Source organism: Rana temporaria, chromosome 9 (assembly GCF_905171775.1).
Source record: "Rana temporaria chromosome 9, aRanTem1.1, whole genome shotgun sequence".
Lineage (NCBI taxonomy): Eukaryota > Metazoa > Chordata > Amphibia > Anura > Ranidae > Rana > Rana temporaria.
In genome coordinates, this window is record NC_053497.1 from 136,977,833 (window position 1) to 137,001,467 (window position 23,635).

At 42.4% G+C, this 23,635-nt stretch overlaps 1 protein-coding gene across 16 annotated transcripts in view; it reads right to left on the reverse strand.

Annotated features, from left to right (window-relative positions):
* The window catches only part of FNBP1 (formin binding protein 1), a 301,149-nt gene that overhangs the window by 55,867 nt on the left and 221,647 nt on the right, over positions 1-23,635 (reverse strand). For all 16 annotated transcript variants that reach the window (XM_040324630.1, XM_040324626.1, XM_040324622.1 and 13 more), the window contains exons 8-9: positions 21,087-21,233; positions 2,889-3,086 (exon numbers count right to left, since the gene is read on the reverse strand). In XM_040324630.1, the coding sequence (XP_040180564.1) occupies positions 2,889-3,086; positions 21,087-21,233 (345 nt within the window). The remainder of the gene's footprint in view (positions 1-2,888; positions 3,087-21,086; positions 21,234-23,635) is intronic.

Sequence of the window (23,635 nt, forward strand, 5' to 3'; positions counted from 1 at the left end):
CTACAGAAAGCCTCCACCGTATGTTATGGAGATGGGGCAAGGTGCCTGGAAGTAACACAATTCCTGCCCTAGGGTGACACCACTGCTTCTCTGCATATTCCATACAGATAGTGAAAGGGGGTCTCCCTATATCAAGCAGTATATTGCTCTTGAATTTAGATACACTTTAGGGTACATAAAAACACATCTAGACACCTACATTTAACTCTCGCTGTCAGTTTACCTGCATTGTGTTCAGCACAGGTACACAATAAGAGTCCATTTTGAAATATGTTAATTAGTCTGAAGAAAGTTTTGAATATTCTCATACCTTATGATCAAATACATTAGGGTTGATTTATCTAAGGAGACAAGGCTATTAAATTAGTGAATATTGGTAAATTTGCTTGTTCTCCTTGTGCTTGTGTGGGTTTCCTCCAGGTAGTCCGGTTTCCTATCATACTCCAAAGACATGAGGTTAATTGGCTCCTGTCTAAATTGGCCTTAGTATGTTTATGTATGAATCTGAGTTAAGCCTAGTACACATGGGCCAAATGTTGGGTGACATCAGCAGGTTCAATAGAAATCGTCCGTTGTTCGGCTTGTGTGTACTGCAGCCGGTCGGACAGAAGCCTGTCATCGTGTCCTGACCGTAAAAGGGCTCCCAATCAGCTGCTGACTGGAGTGTTCTGGCAAGGGGGGGATCCAAAAGGAGAGGATGAATCTCCCCCATAGGGAACACAGACCACAATAACAACCCTGACCGAGGTTCTACTTCTTCCGCTCTTTTCAAAGCTAAAAAGAAACATAAAGCTTTGGCTGGGGTTGGGTTGTAATGTGTATATGTTCATTGAAAGTTGTAGTATGTAGCAAGGAGTAAGCGGTTTCTAAGAAAGAAGTTTTTTTCGGAAGAAAAATTATTGAGAAGTGAAATATACCAGAAAGTTTAAAAACTTACATTGTACTGACCAATAAATAACATATTTCAAAATAAATGGACCCACTTTTTTTTAACAATATTAGGCAGTATTGTATTCCACAATTAAAGGCCACTTGTAAACAGTAAGACTCAGAAATTTTCTTTCAGACTCAATAGTCAACTCTTTAAAAACAAGGATTAGAGACAATGTAAGGCGAAATGTGTCATCTGTACAAGGGCTTTAGTCTCTTCTAGTCATCTGATAAAGTGGGCTATCATGGCAATTGTCTAACTCAGAAAATGGCTATTAGTTGATGTAAAGCCCCATACACACTATCAGTTTTCCTGCAGGTTTTTCTCTTCAGGTTTACCAAAACCATCTAATATGAGGCTAAACCTTAAGAGTTGGAATTTGTATGCAATCAGGCAGGCCCTTGCACTACATCGTTTTGGTAAACCTGAAGAGAAAAACCTGCAGGAAAACTGATAGTGTGTATGGGGCTTAAGAGATCAAAAGTGTAAAAGCAATAACCCTTCACCTCTCACAGCCAAAACTATTGGATGCAGAGAATTTTTCAGGCAGTGTATCTCATCAAGATAGTGATGGCATGGGTGACGTGAAGGGGTAAGGCCCCTTTTTCGGGGGGAACTTATTGGACCATCCATAGCTCTCTATAAAGTAACGGATGTCAGCTGACAGACATCGGAAACTGATCCAGGCTGCTAAAAACAGACAGATCCGTTCCATATTCACCTAGTGGATCGGATGACAGTTAGATGGAAACGGGCAGGCGATCCGTTTTTATCTAACTGTACAATAGAGAAGAGAGGGCTGTGTCCACTCTGCATAGCCTGCTTGACAGACCTGTCATCCGTGGGGATCAGCGGACAGATGCCACTGAGCAGTCAACTTCATCTGAAAGAGGTCTAAGTATGAAGGTTTTCTTGGCTGAAAGTGATTTTAAAAAGCTTTAACTGGACAGTCATTCTAAATGGAATCTATTGGTTTATATACATTTTATTTATTAATAAGGGTATGTACAAAAACCCATTTTTTTCAATCTGTTTATGCGGATAGATTTGAAATATTACATATATGTTGTATTCTCCTTTTCAGCCAGCAGGTGGAGCTCTAAACTCCTTTTTACAGGTTTACCAGGCTAAACGTAACTGCTGTGTTGAAGAAAAAACTGTTGTGTACAGAGCTCAATAGCTCAAAATTAAATGTACACATACTTGAATGAATCAGAGGGGTAACCCCCCTTCCTCCACCGCCTGCTTGTTAAGACTCCATATAAAGTTTCAGTCAAAGTGTCTAAAGGCAAACAGCCTCAAAACACATATCTATTCCCTTTAAAAATTCACTGAGAGAAGCTGACACCATTATTTGGCATTGTGATTGTTGTAGTTGGGTGGAACTAGAAATTCTGGCTGCAACAGCCTATTTTTCGGGATAAAGTACGCCAACAGGATTAAGCACACCTTAAAGCTTGTAATATCAGTGATGGGAGCAATTGACCTTTAACCCTAACTGTATTTGCTCTAAAAACAAAAAAATTGTATTTTAAGTGGTTTTTACTGTTAAGAATTTTTTCTTTGCATTTTTTTCATATAGCAGTCAATCAATGTTCCCTAAGGTCAGGGATGAAGATGATACTGCAATCACATGCTGTTCTAAGGTCTTAGGACTCTTTAAAAGTGGCAAAGATTGAAAATCAAGTTCACACGGCAGTCCATATTGTTTATAACCAATGGTATAAACAGTGACTTAAAGTGACAGCAGTTAGCATGCAGTTTATGAGTGGTGATTAATCAGGTGGTAAGTAAAATAATAAATGCATCAACAACTTAACTTATATATTTAAAAACAAAATCAACAAAACATACAGTAAATCTTATTAAACAAAAAAAAAATATTTTAAATTTAACAAAAATAAAACAGTTGGGATTTAAGCAGTAATAAACTTGTATAGGAGGTGGAAAGTAGTACCTTGTTTTTCTTGATAAAAGGCCACAACTTGCCGCGGGATTTTCCAGGGGTTTTGGGATCGGTCTTCCCGTCAGCCTTGGTGGTTGTAAGGCTAGTGTCCGACACAGTGCGTTTTATGGACTGCGTGAAGTCCTCAAAGTCGACATCTCCGGGAGGCTCAAACCCAGATTTGAAGGCTTCTATGACTGTCTGAGAATCCTGAAAGATAGAAAATAATAGGAGAGACTATAAAAGGTGTCATATGCGTGTCTGAGATCACCAACAGCAGCCATTTGTAAAAGCTGTTTATTAATTCCTCCAGGTAACATATATAGCACAAAGGAACCACATGACTGGCTCACCGCCGTTCTCCTGGTCCTACACTGAGGCAAGGTACTGCCAAGTTTCAGGGTTCCATACAGGCCGCAGGGGTTGGCAAAAAATGCCTCAGTACCCAGAGCATTCAATTTTCTCACAGCTCCTGATTCTTTCCACACTGCCTCACTGACACAGGTTCTATTTTCCCTCTGTTGCCTTTAAAGCCTCCCTTGCCTGGGGCTTAACCCCTACGGGACCAGAGTCCTGGTAGTCAGGGTTTGAAGGTTCTTTCCACCCAAAACTCTTTAAACCTCTGAAATCCTGGGTCCCTACTATGGACTTAACAATTTAGAGTACTGGAAATCAGTTTACTCCTGCCATACTTGCCCCAAAACACCTCACCCATCATGAGTGAGAATCCCGGAGTACTCAGAAAATGTCTTCAAAACTGGCCCCTTAAAGGGACCACAATTCAAATATCGGGGAAAAGTACCTGCAATCCAGGTCACACTCCCAATGTCCTGTACAAAGGTTACACTGAAAGTATACAAGAGGTAGAAGAGAATGGACTTCACCTCTTGTTCACGTATGTGTTCAATAATGAAATATTCCCATTACTCAATCCAACCAAACAGATCCTCCTATTAATGTTTTCAGAAGAGTGTAAGAAAATGAAAGGGAAATTCTGATGGGCTGTTGTGGGCAATGAGATTTTTTTTCCTACCTTCAGAAGCTTTTAGCCACAAGTGTAGATTAATTTTATTTGCTAGAGTTTAGTGGTTTTTACATATGTATGTGGCCAAGCCAAACAGACATGATCCTGACATCCTTACAAACCACAACTCCATATGGATAGCTGCCAGAACCTGGTGCGGTGTGCTCATTCAGGTGCCTACGAGTGCTCAGATGTCCTACGGGTCTCTGCCTGATCCTAGAGACCTGCTACACGTCTCGACACATCCCTGATAAGGTGCCGAAGATGAGCAAGGGTTTAACAATGTTTCTGGGTGAAGTTCTGCTTTTTGAAAAGTGATAAATAGCACTTATTGGTATTGCTATCTTATCTTAAAGTACTGATGTTGTTGTAGGTGGTTCCCGAGCAGGCAAGTTCTACACCCCTCACCCTCTTTGGCTTGCATATTATACCACAAATGTAAATTGAAGCTCCACACCACTTCCAAAAAGTTAAAATATGACTTTATTTCAATAAAGGTCAGGGGGACTAGAGAGTGGTCAAGGTGTTTGGCTGCCAAACCAGCTGATGACAAAACCTGTGCTTGTAATCACGCTAGAAAAAATACCAATAAAGGTCCAATTTACTTCTAGTCCATGTACATTGTTTTCAATCCCAAGCCCTGATTAAGGGGACGTTTCTGGACCCCCAAAATACATTGGTTGTCCACCTTACCTTTAGTGGAATAAAGTAATATCTGGACCTTTTAGCATTTTTGTGGCACTTCAATTTACATTTTTCATAACCACTGTAAAGGGGGCTTTCTTCCCACTGACCACCACTGTAAGGGGAGCATTCTTTCTAATAACCAACAATGTAAGTAGGGGAATTCTTCCCAGTGACCACCTATGTAAGGGACATTATTCCCATGGACACCTGGTGAATTGATATTAGGAGGCTTTACCTGGAATCTGTAAGTTCCTCTGGGGTAAAAAGGTTGAAAAGGGCTGGCCTATAATATAGCTTCGCTTTTACTATTCACTGAGACATCATCATAAGATATGTAAGCCCTGCAGGGACAGCCGCTGGGGGGTTACTTTTAACTGGCACAATACCTTTGATATAACACCACACAAACTAAGGCAAGCCATAGATGATGCAATTTTTTTCCTGCCACCACGGGTGGGTGTGGGGGGAGACGGTTGCGGGAGCTTTCCTTACCAGGCTAACACAGTGAGTATTGCTAGCCGCTGGCAAAAATTGCATGCCGGAAATCTGTCATGCTGGTTGTACCCAAGTTGATCGAAGGATTGACTTGGGTACAATCAGCCTGCCCATAGATGGTTCAAATCTCAGCCGGCCCCTGCTGAACTGGCCAAGATTCAAACCATCTATGGATGGCTTAGGGTAGCCTATAGATGAGTCCGTTTTTTTCCTCCAGTGAGTTGAATGGATAAAACTCACTCCATTCACCCATTTAAACACTCAATGGGAGACTTCCTTGCCGTCTGAATGCACATTGCAGACTATGAGAAAGAAAGAAAGAAAGAAAGAAAGAAAGAAAGAAAGAAAGAAAGAAAGAAAGAAAGAAAGAAAGAAAGAAAGAAAGAAAGAGAGAAAGAGAGAAAGAAAGAAAGAGAGAAAGAGAGAAAGAAAGAGAGAAAGAGAGAAAGAAAGAAAGAGAGAAAGAGAGAAAGAAAGAAAGAGAGAGATGGCGTCTACCGGGCAGGGCACTATTTGGGATTTCAGTGCAGTAGAGGCACTGTGTTGTCAGTCCAATCAGGAAGTTAGGAGCACACTGGATTTCTGGTAGTTCAACAGGTATTTTTCTGCACATGATTTGTTTTTAAAAAGATAGAACATGAGGACGTGTGCACATATAAGCGAGAGGTACTTCACATGTTTTGTTTTATTTTGCCCCAACATACAATAGTAGCACAAAGCCTGTAAAATCTGTTGTGAACCACTGACGTGTCTTGGCTGAATGGCAGCCATATTATCAAAGCAGTGTAAACCTTTGTCACTATTTTTTTATGAAAAACAGCAAGTATGACCAGAGGGAAAATCACAAACCTATTTCAGGAGTGTTATGCAAATGATGGCACTGTATTCTAATGAAAATCAAATAGAAGCACGCTTGGTGTCCAGGACAATAAACTGCTGGAGCACAGAAGGATGGAATACAAAGATTGAGATCTAGCTCTAGGCCTGACTGTGCCTCACGCTCACATTGTATACACTCCCAATTTTCATACCGCGGTCGGATTTTAAACCTCTGGTCTATCATTACCCTTTCAGTGTGTGGCAGTGGTGAGGAACACAAACATCCACAAAGACTGCTTATTAAGGGTTTCAGCCCACAAGGAGGTCATGTTAAAGACTAACATTTCATAGTGCTTCAATGAGCCATTCACTTCAGTTAACTGGCTGCACACGTCAATTTTAATCTGTAATTCAAACTGATTTGTGAAAGAAAAGAAGCTCTCCTTCTATAGAAACCTCTTACCTGCCTAATGGGAAATGCACATTTATTCTGGCAACTATGTTGTTTGCATAAAAATTAATCTTCACATATCCGATATTCATAGATTTTGGGGGCTTCATGTATAAAGTATCTGAAATATGTACTGTTTATGTGGCCACCAATCTGATCATATAGTTTGTATAAGCAGACAAAGACATGATTGAGAAACGGTTTGCCACATTTGAAGAACCAGCTAAGGACCTTTTCACACAAGCAGCGTGATCGGGTCCACCTGTCAGTATTTCAGGCGGACCTCATCGGGAACCTCAAGTGGACTAGTATTCGTTTACAAACAAATGTCTCTAAATCAATCCAAGTCTCAGAAAAGAAAATGGGAAATGTTTGTGTCCTTTTTCATTTTTTTTGGACCTAAATGTGACTGATCAGAGCTAAGCACCCCTGACAATGGCAATTGATGACGAAATGTGTACGGTTGGGCTACGACGTGTGACGTCATCGTGTTGGGTACCATGGCCATCTTGAAAATCCTACAGTCTAGAGAAAAGCCAATAAGAGCTGGAACATTGCTCCTATTCTAAATCGTTTCCATGTGAAAGACAGGGGATGAAAAGCTCTATGCATTGGTTTGAAACTTTGAGATATGCTGAATTTGCTTTGATATATGCAAGTCAGGTGTGGCCAACCAGTGGCCCGGGGGCCACATGTGGCCCGCGGAGCCCTCTGATGTGGCCCGCGGCCTCCAGCTCTGGAATGGCGGGTTGGCAAGCAAAGATCGCAAGTTGCCGACCCGCCATACCACAGCATCAGTGTTGTGATAGGAAGCTGGTGGTAGAGGAAGATAGCGGCTGCGGAGCAGAGCCCCATAAGCCAATGCTTCCTCTACAGCGCCGGCTTTTGCCACAGGCGGAGTCTATGGCAAAGTTCAGCTAACCGGCAGGATAGACACAGCTGCACTCGCGGTGTGGGAAAACCGCAACACATCAGCGTGAAAGCAGTCTTAGGCCCTTTTCACACGATCAGCCCGACCAAATGGGACCCTCAATTCACCTCTACAGAGCGACAGATGTCCGTTTACGCCCACCTACCTCCAATCTGAAAAACATTTGTCCCCTTCCATCTGGGCAGATAGGAGGGCCTATAGAATAGCTGTGACCTGTCATCCGTCAGCTCCGCTAATTGTGGCCCGCGACTGGTTACCAAGTTGCTTAAGTGGCCCTCGCTCTTCAAAAGGTTGGGCACCCCTGATGTAAGTGTATAGAGTTTTTAACAAATGCGAGTGATAATTTTACTAGAACATGAGGCAGCTCTTTTCCCTTTTTGATTTCTATGTCTTTGGGAATTGATCCTTTGTTCTGGTGGCGTGATTCTTTAACCTGGAAGTGTGCCCACAACATTTAACAAGTACAAGAGCATGGCGATCATGGTGATCGGATGTATGGTTATGCTGCATGAGCATTTTTGACCACTTAATTATTTGGTGGTCAACATCAGGTGGCAAGAGGCTGTGTGCACTTGTTGGTGGAAGGAGTTATTTTGACACCACTTTATTAACTCTAAGCATACTTAAGGTATCTCTGATTTTCCTTTCATCTGTATACATGTTTATGTTTAATTTTAATTGAAAGTGTTGAACTTTATTCATACGTATTCAGAGGTAAGCCGATGCAATCCAGCCACCCGTAGATCCAACAAGGGTCAAGAAAATAAACTGACACACTTGTCACAAAATATATACACTACTCTGTCACAATGAATGTTTTGCCCTATGCCCTAATTCGGTCTTGAACATACTCAATAAACCTTTTTCTAACATGACAAGTAGGAACCCCTAATCATACCAGTTACATTTACATATTCACAGCACAAAGGGATACTGATTGTGTTAGTCTCCAGTTTGTCACACACGCCCTTTATGTGGCCATACACTGTAGGAAATTTGTACAGTTCCCCTTCAGTGGGTGGTCCTGTCGATCACCTTCTTCTCAACATCCCTTGATTAAAAAAGTGGAGGAGCTCTGCATACTTGGTGGACTTGCACAGTAGCCCAATGCTTTTGGCGTCCGGTTTAACAGCTTCTATGCACCCTTTTTCAACAAGCCTTAAGAAGCTCTAAAGCTCTACTCAATCGCAAATCCAAGGGGATCTCCAAACCCAGTTTGCCCTTATGACTCATATTCTGACGGCTACTACATAGGTCATAGCTAAGGCCCGGCTAATGCAATGCATTTCTGTTTGGGAAGTTATATCCTGAGTCCATTGGACCATGAGCAATTAAAATTTAAAAGCTCACTCCAAGATTTGCTACGTCCAAATTTGGTAAAATTTGGGACCACTGGATCATGCCATTCCTCCCAACAAACTTTGACCACCGCCTATTGAACCTACAATGGTCTGTCTTAGAGCATCCAAAAGCACTTGCCACCAAACAACCAACTAACCCCCCCCAACTCCTTACTGCTCCCTCTTAACTAGAACTCCCTTCCTACCCTCCCTCATCCTCCTTTAACCCCCTCACTTACCTCTCTTTTTACTAAACTCTTCTCTCCTTTTATCCTTTTAGATACAATAGCTACATATGCAACCACATAGGCCACCCGATATTAAAACTAACTTACCTCTTATATTTCCAACCTATCATCAGTACGGCTGATCTATGAGTACTGATGATAGGTTGGAAACTCTATGATATCACACTGAATTTTGTTATGTATACTTTGTTCTATCTCTTTTTGAGACCCATTAATAACTGTGGAACACTGAAAATTTAAGGAGCATGGAAATTTGTCAGCAGAAAAGTGGCTGCATTCAATCACTGGACGCAGTAGGAAATTTGTTAAATTTTTGCTTTCAGCCTGTAGGATACAAAAAAGCCCCACTATTGGTGTATGGCCATCTTAACTATTTAAAGTGAAATGTCAGGCAAACTGCTAAATACACAATTAAATATACAAACTTCCTGTTCTGTATGACAAAATCTTTATAATTTTGTCCAGTCACTATTGTAGTTTACAGATGCATGCCACACTGCATAGCAAGGTAGGTGACACTTACCTACCTGGTTTAGCAATATAGCTTCCAATATCCCATTTTTGTCTCTGTGTTCACTGAACAACAGATCAGAATCATCACCTCTTTCCAATGGGCAGGTGATTTGAGATTTATAGGAATTTGTAAACCTGACAGACTAAGTAGCAGCAGAGTGTTCTTATTGGCTCTGTAGTGTTCCAGAGGTGTATAAATCACAAGAGTAGCTGAACAGATTTAGATCCAGCTGCCTGAGATCAGAAATGTAATTGGTTAATATAAGCAACACAGACGTTCTTTTCAAACACTTTCATGTTGTGCCCGTGTGAAAATCCCACAGTCTAGAGAAAAGCCAATAAGAGCTGGAACATTGCTCCTAATCTAAATCTTTTCCATGTGAAAGACAGTGGATGAAAAGCTCTATGCATCTTCCAAGTCCTCCAAATAATTATGGGCTAATATTAGAAAGGGACACATATGAGTGACATCTGGTGTGGCTAGAAATGGATTGTGATAAGACACACAGGCAGCATATAATGAAATGTTCCCCTTACAGATATGTCACAATGAGGAATGAACTATCTTATATAGTACATGCCTATGTATACATACCACCCCATATTTTCAAACATTAAAAAAAGGGGGATTTAAAAGGCCATTCCACTCCAAACTGGCCCCACCATTGTCTGCATTCAGGGCTGCGCACATGTCAAATGTGGGCTGCGTCCCCATTCACTAACATAGGCTGCCTGCATGAAGCTCCAGATGGGTAATAAATGCGCCAATAATGCTGTATGGGCCTCTTTGTCCAGGTGAATGGAGCCTTAAACTCAAATACAGCACTGGTCCTACATGAGTGGAATTACGCTTTAACTGCGGACCATTTGGCTGGCCAAAGACCAGGCCACTTTTTGCGATTCGGCACTGCGTCGCTTTAAGTGACAATTGCGCGGTCGTGCAACGTGGCTCCCAAACAAAATTGGCATCCTATTTTTCCCACAAATAGAGCTTTCTTTTGGTGGTATTTGATCATCTCTGCTATTTTTATTTTTTGCGCTATAAACAAAAATAGAGCGACAATTTAGAAAAAAATATTTTTTACTTTTTGCTATAATAAATATCCCCCAAAAATATATATATATATAAAAAATGTTCCCTCAGTTTAGGCCGATACGTATTCTTCTACATATTATTGGTAAAAAAAATCGCAATAAGCGTTTATTGATTGGTTTGCGCAAAAGTTATAGCGTTTACAAAATAGAGAATCGTTTTATAGCATTTTTATTCATAATTTTTTTTTTACTAGTAATGGCGACGATCAGTGATTTTTTTCGTGACTGCGACATTATGGAGGACACATCGGACACTTTTGACACATTTTTGGGACCATTGTCATTTTCACAGCGAAAAGTGCTATAAAAATGCACTGATTACTGTGAAGATGACACTGGCAGTGAAGTAGTTTAACCAGGAGGGGGCACTGTAGGGGTTAAGTGTGCCCTAAGGGAGTGTTCTTACTGTGGGGGGCGTGGCTGTGCGTGTGATGTCACCGATCGTCGTTCCCCAACACAGGGAACAGACGATCAGTGACAGCCACACTAGGAAGAACAGGGAAGGTTTGTTTACACTCACCTCTCCCCGTTCTTCCTCTCTGTGACCCGATCACGGGACACCGGCGGCGATCAGGTTCGCCAGCGCGGTCACGGAGAAGAGGACCAGGTCGCGAGCGTGGCGCCTGTGCCCAGCTGTGCCCTTCTGCCGACGTATATCAGCGTGAAGGGGTCCTTAACTGGTTAAAGAACAGGGGAGGGGTTAGAGCATGGGATAGTCCAAACCACTGCGCAGTAACAAGAGGACACTCTTCTCTAGGCTACACTTCAGGATTCTGGTGAGGACAAGGGAATGGCCAGAACTCTGAGATCCTGTGAGAGCCATGTCAGTGCAATCTACCTCTGGCAATTACTGTATATCCCAAAAGTACACAGTCCAGTCACCAGGAATCAACTCGGGGGGCATTACTCACAAGTCACCAAGATAGCTGCCACCTTCCAGTTTCCTCTAGACACGCTGAGAAAGAATCATTCTCCAAACCCAATCCCTATAGTAAAGTCCGACAGACAGCTTCTCTGGAAGATCACTCCAGGCCCTTAGCCCTGAAACAGCTGAGGCCTCAAGAACAGCTACACAATTCACAGGCTACCTTATTGGGTCAACAAATAAATAAATAGATATGCTTGAGAAAGGAGTGTAGCAGCCAATCCACTTGCTGCTTTAAACTCGGAAACGCGTCGCATCAGCGGTGGCGTCATCACTCCTCGTCTGCTCTCCACCTGCGTTCCACACCTCGGGCTGAGGATCCTCCATCTTAGTGGACATTCACCGCTCTATGATGAAGTGACATCCCCCCGCACAGCGCTCCCACAGACTGGAGAAGGAATCCACTCCCAGATGACAGTTCACCTTCCAAAAGGAAATAATTCTACATGCCTATCTTACACTGCCTAAATGTGAGTGAGATGATTATGTTTTTATAATTAAAGCGGAGTTCCGGCCACAATTTCACTTTTTAAATATAAATACCCCTGTAATACACAAGCTTAATGCATTCTAGTAAAGTTGGCCTGTAAACTAAGGTCTGTTTTGTTAGGTTGTTACAGCATTTAGACACTTTATAAAATAGAAATTGACTGGGGCCATCTTAAGTGTGGGCATCATGAAGCCAGACTGTATGACTTCCTGGATTTCAGCCTTGCAGATCTCGAACATGCTCAGTGCTGCACAAGCAGTGTCAGATCAGGTTTCAGCACCTGTACTGTCCAAGTCACATGATTCTTTGAGACTGGGGAGTGCACAGACTCCTGGAAAGTTACACCCACTACATTCCCAGGAGTCTGTGCGGTGTAGGTTAGGAAGCATTAAGCACCTAGGTGCAGGAAGTGGGAAGATTAACTATTCTGCCTAGCAACAACACTTTGAAGGCATCTAAAAAAAAAAAAAAATTTCGTAAAGGACTAATGAAATTTTTTTAAAACTACTGATGTAATGTTATATTTATGGGTGGAACTCCACTTTAAATTGTTTCTAATCTACTACACCCAGAGGCGCCTCTCTCCTTGCCTTTTTTTTACCTTATTGGGTCCCCCATAAGGCTTGGAACCATGGGGAACCTGAAAACAGAGAACAATCTCGTCAGGGTTTCAGACTATTTATCACCTTCCCAGCCACCTTTTGGACACTCCTCCAGGGATTAGCCAGGCCATGATAAATATTTAGACTGATCAGTTGACTCTCCCTCCCAGTGTTCTGGAAGCAAGGCAGGGGGAAGCAACCAAGCTCCCAGCCTGTGAAACCCTGTATTTGGACCAGAACAATCAGTGCTCACTTGGCTACAGGAGCCAAAAGTTGCCTAGCATCCTAATCTAGGAGGATACTATATACAGTATACACTCACTAGCCACTTTATTAGGTACACCTGTTCAATTGCTTGGTAACACAAATTGCTAATCAGCCTATCATATGGCAGCAACTCAATGCATTTAGGCATCTAGACGGGGTGAATATGACTTGCTGAAGTTCAAACCGAGCATCAGATGGGGAATAAAGGGAATTTAAGTGACTTTGAATGTGGCATGGTTGTTGGTGTCAGACGGGCTGGTCTGAGTATTTCAAAAACTGCTGAGCTACAGGAATTTTCATCCACAACCATCTCTAGGGTTTACAGAGAATGGCCCAAAATTGAAAAAATATTCATTGAGCAGTGTGGACGAAAATGCCTTGTTGATGTCAAAGGTCAGAGGAGAATGGGCAGACGGTTTGAGAAGATAGAAAGGCAACAGTAACTTAAATAACCACTCGTTACAACCAAGGTATGCAGAATACCATCTCTGAACACAGAAGACATCAAACCTTGAAGCAGATGGGCTACAGCAGCAGAAGACCACAGCAGGTGCCACGCCTGTCAACTAAGAACAGAAAACTGAGGCTACAATTAGCACAGGCTCACCAAAATTGGACAATAGAAGATTGGAAAAATGTTGCCTGGTTGGATGAGTCCTGATTTCAGCTGCAACATTCAGATGGTGGGGGTCAGAACTTGGCGCAAACAACGTCAAAGTATGGATCCACCCTGCCTTGTTTCAACAGTTCAGGCTGGTGGTGGTAGTGTAATGGTGTGAGGGATATTTTATTGGCACACTTTGGGGCCCTTAGTTCCAGTTGAGCATCGCTTAAATGCCACGGCCTACCTGAGTACTGTCGCTGACCATGTCCATCCCTTTATGACTACAGTGTGCCCATCTTCTGATGGCTCCTTCCAGCAGGATAATGCCCCATGTTACAAAGCTCAAATCATCTCACCACTGGTTTCTTGAACATGACAATGAGGTCACTGTACTCCAATGACCTTCACAGTCACTAGATCTCATTCCAATTGAGCACCTTTGGGAGATTCGCAACATGGATGTGCAGCCGACAAATCTGCAGTAACTATGTGATGCTATCATGTCACTGTGATACATTTGCCTATATGTCTCAGTTTACTGCTCCCTGCTAGCCATATGGGTAGAGGTAGAAAGGAATTTCATGTGTGATTCATTCCTCTGACAGGTTATTGACGTGCTAATGTCCCCTCACTATTCTAAACGTTAATTGATCTATTGTGTTGTGTAAAGAAGATCTGTGTTTACCCTTAAAAGATGTGTATTGTATCATCAGGCTAAATGATTAGAGAAGTAGTATGTTAATTATTCTGATTGCTTCAGTGTATTAATTAACTCCCCTGATGTCTTTATCTAAAGAAACGTGTCTGCATGGTCGGCTCCGACTTGTCTCCTATAATCTGTATGGGAAACCCCACTGTGTGAGGGGGGCGTTCCTAACAGGTTGTAACCACATATAAGCCGAGTTTTTGTGTGATTAAAGTGTCTTGTTCTAGCAGTAAGCTTGGCATGTGTGGCTTTCTGGGCGATTCCAGGGATATCCCTCCTCGTGGAATATTGGGGTGATTTTCGTTATGGGAAGAAGGGAACGTTGACGGGGATATCATACCGATACCGTCACAGTCACTATGGACCAAAATTTCTGAGGAATGTTTCCAACACCTTGTTGAATCTATGTCATGAAGAATGAAGGCAGTTCTGAAGACAAAAGGGGGTTCAAAGTGGCTGGTGAGTGTACATACTAGGAGGTGTAATAATTTTCCCTTGTTGATACATTTAGGCCTCTTTCACATGGGGAAAAAAATAGCACTAGATGTATTGTTGTCTATGCAACAATTCACGCAGCTGTTTAATGATCAGTAATATGACAATAAGTACAGAGCCGTAAAAAAAAATGATTTTACATTTGAGCGCAGAATTTTTACGTACCGTATTTATCGGCGCATAACGCGCACTTTTTCCCCCTGAAAATTTTCAGGGGGAAAATCAGGGGTGCGCGTTATACGCCGATCCCTGCTGTCTCCGAGGGAAGAGGAGGGACGAGTGCCGCTGAATTACAGAGCCGCGCGCTCCATCGCTCACAACCACGCCTCCTGGCCCCGCATTGGGCAACTGTCTATCATATGAGCGGGGCCGGGAAACGTGGCTGTGGCTGACGAAGCGCTGGTACACAGAAGATCGCGGCTCTGTAATTCAGCGGCACGGAGCGCCCGGTACACAGAAGATCGTGGCTCTGTAATTCAGCGGCACGGAGCGCCCGGTACACAGAAGATCGCGGCTCTGTGGTTCAGCGGCACTCGTTCCTCCTCTTCCCTCAGAGAGAGCAGGGACCTGACACTGGCAAGGCTGCAATGATGGGGGTTTCAAAGTTCTTTATTTAAAATGTTTTTTCCTGAAACTTCACTCCTAAAATTGGGGTGCGCGTTATACGCCGGTGCGCGTTATGCGCCGATAAATACGGTATTTACGTGTCTCTATGCATGTTTACACGAGTATATTAGAACAGTCAATGAAGAAGAATTTTACACAAGCATGCTTCACTTATCCGGCGCCTGAAGCACCAGTCCAGAAGACTACCAATTATACATTGAAATGACAAAGCACCGACAACCACTGATGTCAGTATAACCTCTGCTGAGAATTCAAACAGTGTAATGGCAATAAAAATGAAACTTTCCTCATTCCGACTGAGGTTATAATAACTCACAGCAGAATATATCTAGAAAGAGAGCCGCGGAAAATGTCCAAACTGTAAATTGTTTCAGGGGACGAAAAAAAGTAAAAACAAAAAGAAAAAAGCATGACAGTATTATCATTGCCCTTAATAACAGGAAGGCAGAAATGCTGTTACAACAAAAAATGTCTGCATTTGGATCAATAAGCATGATTTCCTCCCTGTCCGGTCCTCCCCAGCCGGCAGGATTTCCCCATTCTCAACAACAGATAACAACGCAGGCCACAAAGATTATCAAAAGTGAGCTCAGGAAGGAAGTCTGGGACCTGGCAACCAAACAGGTACCTACAGGACTTTGATCGATGCCGTGGCTTGGTAGGCTGCCCAGGGATGCACACAGGAGGGAAATAAACACTTCATGATAGATGAAACTAGGAAAAAAGCCTAAAACACTGGGAACTTTCATACTCAAACTCTATGAAAGGATAAGGCCACTACAATTGTAGAGGTAAGTTCCAGGAGGTTAACCATCTGTTTCTTCTACCTCCTGGACATTCTGTTGGTAAGATATCTGTGCTATGTTCCCGTGGTCTGCACACCCACTGTTCCCATTGTGAAGGGTTTCCACTCTCCTTGTTAGATTGACCTCTTATTGGTGGCTGCCCAGACATTTTTTATGCTTATAATCCTGTCGCCCCTCGCCCTCTCTCCTTTTCTCTATAATTCAAAGCCTGATATACCTTTGACACGCTATTACCCCAGGGCACACTACGTCCTTCAGACATTCATGTGTTTGCTGCTCCATAGACTTTATTGTCTGCTTTGTTTGGCTGCTATTATTAATAGTATGTCGATGCATCTCTGAAACACCCGGTATAGACCACATATATATATTTTTGTTGGCTACGATATACCTCACGGATCTGCCTCGGAACTAAGGTTCTGCTTGGATCTCTCAGATCTGGTTCTTCTTTTGTGTACCTGCGGTGCCCCCCTATGGTTGATATCATAGGTTTAGTTTGAATCTAATCCCGGATTTCGGAGACCTTCCGACTATATTTGGATTTCTCTACAATAAATATTTTTTGATATATCGATACACCCGCTTTGGAATGCTTTGAGAAATATATCTCACATTGTCAAATCTCTTCTGCGCGTCCTGAGGAAGCCCAGCGGCGAAACGCATAGACGATGTATAGAGAATTTGTCCATATACTTCATATGGTTTTATTATCTTTATTGTTTTTTGTTAAATTTCCAATCTTGTAATAAAATTTAAATTGTTTATAAATTCCCGTCTTGCCTCCAAAATCCGACCATCAATTACGGTTCCCCTGAGTAATTGCTCTCCTTTTTTTACCTGCAGTGCGTATCTCTTACGAGTTTTCTATCCAACAGACCCGCTATATATCCTAAACTATACATAACCTGCTCCATTGTGGCTGTCTATGGCTTTGATGTCTCCTGCCTGGCATCCCCCCCCCCCCCCCCCCCATTGAGAGCATATTGCTCTGTGTTGTTGATTCGCATATATATTTGTGTATAGTATTTTGTATTTATTGTGGTTTATACCTGTGTGTTTTATAAATTCTCTTCCTTTTACATAGCTTACTTAACAAAGGTCTTTGAAGAAGCGTGGGTACACGTGAAACATGTCAAGTCTCTCCATCTCCCATTCCAATCTACATTAGTGCAAGTGGTTAACCATACCTCCAAGATAATCTTGTTACGACTGTTCATCACCATGGAAGTGTATCTACTATGGTTTCTCCAATAATTTTATCCATGTTTTTTGGTTCTTTTTGGGTGTCTGTTTAAGTATGATGCTATACCAAGGCTTTTGGGAATTGCATTTTATCTACACTATTCTAATAAATTTTTATATTTTTTTCATAAAATATGGTCTATTACTGTGCCTACAAAGTCCTAGAATAGCCCTTAGTACTCTTTTTTCTTGACACACCTATAAATATGGTATAACATTTGGGCAAATAATCCCTTTAAACCGTGTACCCCCTTATAAAAGCCAAAGTCCACTAAGTACCACTTGGCATGTATAGGTAAAATTAAGCACCCTTTGACTTCGATGCATTTACTACCAGCACTCCTAACTGCAGATTTTTATTTGGTTGACCAATTCTTTATATCTTTGAAGAGACACTATAGTAAATATTTAGTAAGTGAATATTTTGAGTTACTATTGCAGGATTTGCCTAGTTTTGATAGTGACGTGATAGTGTAGTAAGCACACTACATTCTTAATATTGTTGCTAATAAAGCTACTAGAAGGAGGTCTTGGTGGTTCAGTGCAATTACTCTGTCTCTCTCAACAGCCGAACAGGAAGAACCTGAATAAGTAATAAACAAATAACTGTATTTATAGGTCTGCAGCTACAAATACTGTAGCCTCTGACTTATTATAAGGACACTCATCTGTCCAGGGGTCCAGTGCTGTCCTCACTCAAACCAGTTCTTTACCGGTCTTCAGGTCCCCAGTGCCGGTATGTTTACTATGGGCAGCCAGCTGTGATTCCTTGTGGCTTCACAGTTGGCTGGCCACTTTGTAAATGGTCCCACAGCCTTCTGGGACATGTGACATGTCCCAGAAGGTTGGATGGCGGAGAACTTCCAGTGGATCGGCCTTGGCTCCGCCCGCCCAGCCGCGTTGCTGATTGATAGGCATGATAAACTACAAGGTTCGGCTTGTAGTTTTCAATGAACTACAACGGTGCTGTGGAGCATCATGGTAATTCATTCATGCTTCCTGTCAGATTATATCTGCTTACCTGTATGGGATATACAAGCAAGCAGATACACTGGCAGATCTGCTGGAGACCTGCATGGCACCAGTGATCTGCTGATCGCTGATGCAATGCTTTACAGGCTCCAGGAAAAATAAAAAATAAAAAATGCACATTTGCATTTATTTTTTTCCAAAAAGTGAAACAAATAGTTACCAGGCCGGCTGTATGTAAATATATCTAGCTATTTGTCTGCAGTTCAACGTTAGTTTAACTATTTTATTCAGTTATCATGTGACCTGGCTGAACAGAAATATATACGTTTTCTGGATCTTTATTTTATTTGCACAATGGTAGAATGAGCATGACAATTAGGGTTGGGTGATTCTAGAAGGTATATCATCTTTGAAAAGTTATATATTTTCGAAGGGACTTTTCTCTAGAAAAAAACATTCTTATTAAAAGATATACTGTATAGAGAACAGAGCGTAAATACCAAAAAGTTTATGGCATCCTTCTGTCACTAAGCAAGTTCAATATCTCTCTAAATAACCTAAAAATAAGCTCAGGAAACGAGTGATGGAAAACAACCCTCCCTTTCCTCTCCAGATAAATGTCATCTGAAAACACACAGGTCGTAGTTGTTGTTACACTACCATCTTCCTGATTGTAGACAATAATGGAGATAGGATGGTGAAATATGGGGTTACTGAGGTACGAGTTCAACATGTCCAGTGTTAAGATGCAGCCAAGGCTAAACATTTCGCCTGGAGGCCATGACACTTCTTTAAATTCCAATCATTTATTTTTTAAATAAAAGTTAATAGTTCTATAACAAGTCTTGAATTGTGATTTATCTATTTAATTAAAGATATAATATAATTTTTTTTGCCTTTTTGCAGAGTTTCTACTTGCGACAAAAACAAATTCCACTTGCGAAAAAAAACAAATTGTTCAGTTTGGACATCCCTTTCTCATAGGCTTTAGATGGACTATATTAGGGCTGCAACTAACGATTATTTTCATAATGGATTAGTTGGCCGATTATTGTTTCGATTAATCGGTTAATAACCTTAGAAAAAAAAATTGCGTTGATTTGCATTTTTTACATTTTTTTGGGGGGCCAATTTGTTGTTGGGCAGATTAATAAAACACAAATTTCCCGCAAAAATGCATTACATGCTTTTCTGTAGCTTCTCTGATGAAGTACCGTATTTATCGGCGTATACTGTGCACTTTTTTTGCCCTGAAAATCAGGGCAAAATCGTGGGTGCGTGATATACACCGATACCCGCTTTCCCGCGCCGAGTTTGAATACTGCGCCGGCATATACCGAGCGCAGTACACTCGTGTATAGTCGGGCAGGCTCGGGTCCTCTCGCGCTCACGTCCTGGACGTACAGGACGTTAGCGCGAGAGTAGCTGAGCCTGCCCGACTATAGACGAGTGTACTGTGCTCGGTATATGCTGGCGCAGTATTCAAACTCGGTGCGGGAAAGCGGGGAGGACGCCGCAGAAGGACGCCGGACCCGACGAAGAGGACACCCGAAGCCGCAGACGGACGCCGGACCCGACGAGGCCGCCGATGGACGCCGCACAAGACACCAAAACTGTAAGTACAAAAATCTTTTTTACACAGGAATGCAGGTCCACTTTAGGGGTGCACGCTATACGCCGGAGCGCGCAATACCCCGATAAATACGGTATATTAAACCAAAAAAAAAAATAGCACCGTTTTGCTTTTAAAAAAAAAAAGTCCTTGCCCTTTCCAAATACACAGCAGCTGAAAAAATCATGGATGTGAACGTGTCCCATAGGAAACCATGTAAATGAACTGTAGTGTGTTTCTGAAAAAAAAACACCTGAAAACAGAGGTGTGACCCAGGCCTGAGATGTTTAGTAACATAACGGGGTTAAAAAAACTAACATTAGTACAAAAAGAGCAAATAATCGCTACTGTAAGGGGTTCATTTTCTACTGTGTGACAGTGAAAGTAATATTTACACTAGCGATTTGCTCCTTTTTGTACTATAAAGGGCTAATTTTATATTTTTTTAACCCCATTATGTTACTGGCCGATTAATCGATTATGAAAATGGTAATCAATTCATTTCATAATCGATTAGTTGTCGATTAATCGATTAGTTGTTTCGGCCCTAGACTATATCTACTAGTCCAGGGATATGCAATTAGAGGACCACCAGCTGTTGCAGAACTACAAGTCCCACGAGGCATAGCAAGACTCTTGACAGCCACAAGCATGACTCCCAGAGGCAGAGGCATGATGGGACTTGTAGTTTTGCAACAGCTGGAGGTCCGCTAATTGCAAATCCCTGTACTAGTCCATCTAACAATACCGTCTCCAGACAGTGCTGCTGTCCAAGGATGACTCCATTGCTCCTCCATAGATAGAAGCGCTAACCTAAGATAAGAAGTGTGTTATTGGCTGGATCAACAAGAAAAATAGCAGCCGCCACATTAAAGACTAGTAAGCTGCAATATGTTACATTTCTGTTTTTTGGGTTTATTACCACTTTAAGGAAAGAAAGAAGGTAAGAAAAAAAAACAAAAGAACAGAGGAAAGAAGTGAGAGAAGATGGGATGAAGAGAAGATCGGAAAGCAGGAAAATAAGTGAAAAAGAAGGGATGGGAATATTGAAGGTATAGATGAATAAGAAAAAATAAATGGAGGGTAGAAAGAATGAAGAGATGGAGGGTGGGAAGGAATGCAGGAAAGAACGAAAAGGAGAGAAGAAGGGAAGGTAGGAAGTAAGGAAAGGAAAAGAATGAATTAAAGGCAGGAAGGGAGAAAAGGGAAGGCAATGGTGGAGGGCATGAAATACAAATCCAAACATCTCAAGCTCCTACCTGCTTCTCGTTGATGGACTCTGCAGATTTTGTGATCCCATCAAGACATTTGCCGATGATTGGGATGACTTGGCGGTCTATTTCGGCATACATTTTCAGTGATTCCCCCAGCCGTGCTATCCTCTTTTCCTCCATATCTTGCAGTTTCTAAAGAATATTTCAGACTGTGAGAATAGTGTACTGCTTGCCCAATCAGACCAAGGTTAGGTAAAGAGAAATAAATATCTTTTCCCAAACACACACTATACAAATCAAGTGTTAAACGTACATTTGTCTTGTGTGTTTCTGTACTTGTAAAGGTAATCATACATTTTCTGGTGATATCGGTATGTACCTGTGCTTGTCTCCAGATCAGTTCCTTTGTACCTTGTTAGGACCATGGATCCATGGACCAGGCTATACAAAGGGCCTTAACTCTCTGAGCTGCGATTATGCTTGCCCCCTCAAAATGTTAAAACCCATCTATCAACAACCTGACAAATGCCTACTGCTAGGCAAGGCTCTGGCATCTGACAGATGGCTACCAGGGGTAGGGCCTAGGCCTGGGGTGAATCTTACTTTCAACTTGGCAAAAATGTGATGCTCTGTATATGTTCTGGGCTGAAAATCCTGTAGCCACCACAATTCCAAAGAATCCGCTCTGAGGACAAGTGCACATAACCAGTAATGATCACTTATACAATTTTGTCGGATAATGCCAGTGTCACTTATTATTATTATTCATTTTGTCAGGACCGCTATCTTGAATATGACATTGTATCCTGAAGGAGTTTAGAATCCACCAATCACAACCTGTATGGCTGTATGCACCCTCCGCTTTTCTGTCCTTGTAGAGGCAGAGTCTGAGGCTTCTGGGCAGATGAAAATACCATCTACCCAGGAACCAGCCAGCCTTCCTTCTGGAATGTGACATGCAAAGAGAACGCCAAGCGGCAGAGAATGCTTTAACTTTCTTTAGGAAAATTCACAATTTTCCTTTAGGCCTCGTACACACGACCGAACATGTCTGCTGAAACTGGTCCATCGGACCAGTTTCTGCGGACATGTTCGGTCGTCTGTACAGCCGACCGGACAATTTTCCGGCGGATCGGACAGGTTTCCAGCGGACAAATGTTTCTTAGCATGCTAAGAAACATGTCCGCTGGAAGCCTGTCCGTCGGACATGTTCGGTCGTCTGTACGACTCACCGGACATGTCCGCTCGGCCGAAAGCCAAGTGGTTCGACGCATGCGTGGAAGCATTGACCTTCCAGGGTCGCGCATGTCTGATGGTGTGTACAGCCATCAGACCAAAATCCGCCAGCGGACATGTCCGATGAAAACGGTCCGTGGACCGTTTTCATCGGACATGTCCCGTCGTGTGTACGAGGCCTTACACTGTATATGGGTAGATTTTTATGAAGAGCTAAAGTGAGCAGAGAGGATTGACTATTTAAAAGAGCCATTCTCAACAGGGTTCCCTCCAAAGATTGCCAGTTATAGGTGGGGGCAGGGGCCATTTGTTTGTTACGATTGATGGTTATTTTGTATTTCTTCCATTTGCGAATAATCTTTCCAACAATTGTCTCCTTCTCACCAACATTATTGCTGATGGTCTTGTTGCCCATTCCATCCTTGTGCAGATCTACAATCTTGTCCCTGATGTCCTTTGACAGCTCTTTAGTCTTGTCCATGATGGTGAGGTTTGAACGGAAGAAAAAGATTCTGTGGACAGGTGCCTTTTATACACATGACGAGTTGTCGTTAGAAGAACCTTCTTAAGCCTCATACACACGGTCGAACTTCAAACAAACTTTTCCGTGGATTTTTGTTTGAAGGTCGCTGGCCGTGAACTTGGTATGCATACACACACGGTAGGACTTTTTCAGCAAACTTTCCCAAAATCACGTGGTTTTTCATCTCTTTTCTGCTCTTTACTGCCACCCTTTGGTCAACTTCTGCTATTGTTGGTTGATTTTAACATTGGTTCTGAGCATGCGTGTTTGTACTTTGGACAAAAGTCTGATGGACTTCTGTACACACAATAGGACTTTTGTTGCCGAAAAGTTTGTCCGTTTGCAGAGCGAACTTTTGTGAAAACCAAAAAAGTTTGTCCGATGGAACGTACACACGGACGGATTTTTTGAAAACCTGCTCATTTTGAAGTTTGTTGTCAAAAAGTCTGACCCTGTGTATGGGGCTTAACATTGACAAGACTAATCTGTGTACCACATGAGCACATAGGGCCAGATTCACAGTGGACTTACGACAGCGTATCTCCACGTACGCCGTCGTAAGTCCGAATGTGAGCCGTCGTATCTATGTGCCTGATTCTTAGAATCAGGTATGCATAGATTTGGCCAAGATACGAGCGGCGCAAGTCTCCTACGCCGTCGTATTTTGGGTGCATATTTACGCTGGACGCAAGGGCGCTTCCGTAGATTTACGCGTCAAATGTGTAAATTAGGTAGATACGCCGATTCACGTACTTGCGCCCGCTACGCCGTTTACGTTAGGCTTACGTCCGGCGTAAAGTTACCCCTGCTATATGAGGCGCAGCCAATGCAAAGT